The sequence below is a fragment of the Austrofundulus limnaeus genome, unplaced genomic scaffold (genome assembly GCF_001266775.1).
Source record: "Austrofundulus limnaeus strain Quisiro unplaced genomic scaffold, Austrofundulus_limnaeus-1.0 Scaffold6, whole genome shotgun sequence".
Classification (NCBI taxonomy): Eukaryota; Metazoa; Chordata; class Actinopteri; order Cyprinodontiformes; family Rivulidae; genus Austrofundulus; species Austrofundulus limnaeus.
The window spans coordinates 5,264,531-5,269,857 of NW_013952408.1; the positions used below are offsets into that span (position 1 = coordinate 5,264,531).

The following is a 5,327-nucleotide window of genomic DNA, read 5'->3' on the forward strand; positions in this document are numbered from 1 at the left end:
ATATTAGGTTTTGAATGTAACAAAAGAAAAGTAAAAGTTCTGATACTTGAGTACAGTAAATAGTAAATTTACTTTGTTGCTATACATCTCTGGATGTCAAAACCTTTTAGTTAATATTTTTTCTTAGCTTGTTTTCTATAAAAGACTAGTTACTTGGAAATCAAAAGTTATGAAACTTGAAGCAGAGGAGTGCATTTCCTGCATTAAAGATTTGAGCCCAAAATCTTTTTTTTTCAAGAATCTTCCTGACAGGAATGCATGCTGTTTATGTAGTATTTGCATTATATGCAGACACAGTACGTATGTTTTACTACACCAAAGTAAATGGTAAAACTCGTCAGTTAGGGTAATTTACCAGGAGAGCAACCCCTGCAACCAGTGCTGCAGATTCAATAAGTCGTTACGGGCCTCCTTACTTCATCATAGTTTTTGTTCTGTTTTTTGTTCTCAATTCTGGTTTTATTTTCAGATTGTTGTCGGGGGTGGGGGGGGGGTTAATTTATGTTTTCCCTCAGAATCCATTGTCTTCTTTTCTTTTCTTTTTCTTTTTTTTTCTTAGATGCTGTTTTACCTTGGCTCACTTTAATGAGCTCCTTTATTTTTTAAACTTTCAATAAAGAAGCTGAGCATCTTTTAATTAGTAACATGTAAAGGTTATGAATTTAATCTTGTTGCAAAGATTTAATGACAACATTCCACATAAGGCACATTTTTAGACGTGGGCAAAGATATGCATTCACACATTTAACACAACAGTTATTTTAATACAATATATACATATTCTGAGCTCCTTCAGAGGGCACTTGGTTATTCCTGGCAATGCAGACTTCAGTGTGACTAGGATATAGTCAAATGCATGCAGGAATTCAGCCTTTGATGTTCCAAAACCCCCTATCATCCTCAAACTAAAGAATACCTTTAAGAAGAAAGAGAGTGGAGAATTAGTTGGCATGGTCTGAGGAGAACTAGAATTATTTAATGATTAGGGATTTAATTCAAAGTCTTTTTTTGGAATACCTGATTTATCTTTGGATGCCAGGATAATTTCAGGCCTAGTCTTGCAGAGACAGGCAGGTATTCTTTTCTTTCTGACCCCTCATCAGCCTCTGAAAAGCACCTGTTTTGTCCAAAGTATAAAGCACTTATTTATAAGGTTCCTCTACCACAGACAGATATTTCTTTCCTGTCACACCTCCTGTTTTTTTTTTTCATAATAAGCATAAGCTAACTGAATATGAAATGTATTTATTTAGACAATGTTTTGTGTTTCCAATAAAAAGGCACTACAATTGCATAATTCAAGTCCATGAAAACAAACCTGCTTCAATTCATTGAAGTTCAGTTATTTACTTTATTTTTTGAAGGGATGATTCTTTTGAAAGTTTAGGAACAATTAACTTCATACCAATTGTAAATAGGCATTTAAGCAACTGCAGCTTGAAGAAATTGTTTAATTGTGACCAGACGGTTAGCTAATGGCTAGAGAGTGGCCAAGACCAAATTTGATTGCCATCACAAACAACTCCAAACTCCAAAATTTAAACAAATTTAGGGAAGCACTCTCTCAATCCCAGTACAAGTCTCATTTTTCCAACAGGATTAAAAAAATAGATGATATGTGTTTAGTCCAATAAAGTAGTGAATGCCTCTAATTGTGGTCCATTATGCTGACACAATCATAAAAGTCTACAGATAATGGAAGAGTGGCTGAACAGATCTCAGGGGAGGATAAGTCTATATGGACAGCGTCCTAAAACTGAAGGAATGATTTTCAGAAAAAAAAATAGACTAAACAAAGGAGCTCTTTATGTACTTCAAGAAACAAAGAACCCAACTTCACTTTTATGTCCACTCATCAAGACTGAAAGGGTTCAAAGCTATAAATTCTTAGGAGTCTGCATCTTTGACAACCTCTCCTGGTCTGCCAACGCCGTTGGCATTGTCAAAAAAAAAAAAAAAAAAGGCCCAGCAGACTTAAGTTCCCCAAAAGATAGTCAAGAAAAACAAAGTGACTGAAAAATGCTGCTGGTGGCCCTTTGCTCCACCAGAGAAAGCGTCCTGGCATGCAGGATCACAGTGTGGTATGCTGGCTGCATAGAAAAGCTCTCCAGAGAGTGATCAAACAGCACAGAAAGTTGGCTGCTTGCTACCCTCCCTGGAAGACATCACTAATGCCTGCTGCCTCTCCAGAACTCAGAACAACCCAAATGAYTGTTCACACTTAGAACATCTGTTTAAACTGTTGCCACCAGTTAGATATCACAGATTATTCAAAGCACAAAACACCAGATTAATAAACACATTTGGATAATCTCACCAAAACCTCATTTAAAATTTCACAGTAGACTAAAGTGGACATCAACCAAGACTAAATTAATTTTATTGTTTCCATAACAACTGGACCTTAATTGATTATTTCCATAGTTACAATTTATTAAAGGCATTTGTTTAGAGACATTGTGTTTATTGAATTGATAACCAGTTATCTATACAATGAAGATACAGAATACTTTTTTCTGTTTAATACAAAATATGCCTGTTAAGTAATTGCATACAATATGTTCTAATTTTATTTCCATAATAATGAAAACAAATAATGGGTTTAACATAATAGCTCTCTCAAATATTCCCATACTCACCATGAGGTGAGGGCAAATGCCATTCATCCTCATCATGAGGATGAATGACATTTGCCCTCATAGTGTTTTCTAACCATGCACATTTGCACAAACACACAATATGATTWAAAAAATACTTGTTTACAACTAAGATTAGAAACATAAAATCCAGTGTTCGCACCCTCTTTCTAACTCAAAAAATTAAATATTTTAGTTTACAAACCAGCGTATGATTAAAAAAATAAGACAGGTTGTAATCTGAGACAACCTTTATTCATAAAATGCACAAAAGCAAGGATGACTACTGACTTTTTTGTTGTTTGTTTTCTCGTTAATTATTTTATGAATGAATATTTCAAAACTAAAAAATAAATAAAAAAAACCTAAGTTTTCTGTTTTGAGTCAACTGTAAAAGGTTTTTTTTACCTGCTTGTGCTTAATGACTCATTTACCGGTAAGTGAAKTCAGGATGTAACATAGTCAAAAAGTTGCTATTAATTAGTTTTGTGTGCAGCGTCTGCAAGAATATTTTGTTATGATTTTATGTGTCTATAGATTTAATTAGTGTGTTGRTCTTAGACATATTGGTATAAGCTGGAGTTATGCAAATGTGCCCATACAAGAGCAAGATAAGGTAAACAATACACTTGCAACATTTGAGTATAATAAAGTAGTTAATGTGAGCAGGCACAGAGTGGCTTTATTTTTTTTTTTTTTTGTCATCTGCCTGACTACAGACTATTTGTTTCACACTCAGCTTTGCATCACACTTCATTTATGTGTTCCATTTTATGAATTGTTTTTCTTTGGGCAGTTTAAAGGTAATATTTAAAAAAAAAGCATCCATCCATCCACCCATCCCCACCTTCCCAGCATCCCTCATTTAAGCTTTTTTCTTTTTCTTTTTTTTTAAACAGTTTAAAATACTTTTTTTCTTAAGATTTTAATCTCTTACATAAAAGTTTCTGGTTCTGTTGTGCCTAAATGGAACACATAATCCTACCACCTAGGGCACTCTACAATGCACCACCCATGTTGATCTTCACCAGGATCTTTAGGGCCTTTGCCAACATTTACAAGAGTCGATATGTCAGAGCAAAAGATTCCTTGCCTCTGCTTCAAAAATGTTTCACAGAAAAAAACAAACAAACATAAAAAAACAAACATTTGTCTTATGTTTGTCGATACGTCACAATTACCATAAATAGACTCAGGTTTTATGTGACTTGCATGCTGAGCAATATGAAATGACTGAAACAAACGTTTATCATCTTGAAACACAAAAAATACATTTCTGCAACTTATCGACATTTAGTTGATATATCAGTTCAATCAAAAATAATACAGATTTTTTTGTTTGTTCTTGTTTCTAAACAATAATTGCCATATAATATAAAACAAAACACATACAAAAAATAAAAATAAACCCACTGTGCTGCAACACATAATGACTTTATTATTAATAGTGCTTGTATTTTTATTATATTTTAGGGATTATTAATAAAGTCTGAGACTTGTTGATCCTCTTCTTTTATTTATTTTTTTCTTTCTTCACATTGTTTTACTGACAGTCAAAGTAACCAAATGAGATTAGCTCATCCAAAATAAAGCTGTCAGCCTAATAAAAAAATAAAAAATGTAAAAAAAAATACAATTGCAACATTTGTTTCTCAAACATCTTTACTTGCATTCACTAGAAATTAAGATAGTYAGGAAAAAAAATCAAATAATGACTGTAGTCTTGCTACATTGTACAAATTTTATTTTATTCAAGTCTTATTTACTTTCTCAACCACTTAAGTGTCAATCTTTCCTCCTTCCCTTCTTTCAACAAAAAAGGGTTGTGCCCTTGTYTTTTTAGCCCTAAATCCTCTGGAAATACCTCACACTCACTGTATTAAAGTCCACGTTTATGAGCAAGTCAATCCACTGTTGTTCATCTTACCCTTTGCCTCACTACTCTGTCTTGTAAATAATTCTTATTTTACATTATAACTTACATTATTAAATATCACACAGGTGGATATTACTTACTACATAGGGACTGCTTTTGTGGCTGTCATATTTGAACATGCATGTTTAAACTTGTAACAGTGTTCTTTATTTTCATTACTTTAGCTCAGTGAGCATTGGATTCTGTGTTTAATCAGCTTTTGTTGTGTTTGTTTCTGAAGGAGACTGAGGAGAAGTTTCCAAAACTGGACCAGATCTGGGATGATCTGGGCAGTGGGGAAGAGGACGGCAGCACGACAGATTGTGATGATGAAGACGGATGTCAGAGCTCAGGAGATGGTTCCAAAGGGAAAGGTATGTGACACTTTCCAACTTGAAAAGATACTGAAAGTTACACCCACAACTGTCCAGGRGTCRGATTTRTAAAACTGGCGTACGCACAATTTGAGCCCAGAAACTTGCGTACGCCACTTTTTACGCCAAGGTTGTGATTTCYAAAATCCAAACTTGACRTGAAAATGTGCGGTGCCTTACGYCAGCTCTGACCCATGCRTAYGCTMATTTTGGAGACRGGAAACTGCGACACAGATGGTGAAGTGARGAATTATAGCCACACTGTGTAATGATMACTGTCAGATATTTAATTTACCTTCATWATCAGACTTAGATTTTTATTCAACTTTATCATCAGCTTTCTAAACAGTAATATTTATGCTTCTGCGTGTGTGTGTGTGTGTGTGTGTGTGTGTGTGTGTG

The 5,327-nt window shown here is 34.2% G+C and overlaps 1 protein-coding gene across 1 annotated transcript in view; it reads left to right on the plus strand.

The window, feature by feature from the left end:
• gpc5c (glypican 5c) overlaps positions 1–5,327 on the plus strand; it is a gene marked incomplete in the record, with an annotated part of 104,127 nt that overhangs the window by 82,981 nt on the left and 15,819 nt on the right. Inside the window, 1 exon segment of the mRNA XM_014031977.1 lies at positions 4,793–4,925. Coding sequence (XP_013887431.1) covers positions 4,793–4,925 — 133 coding nt within the window.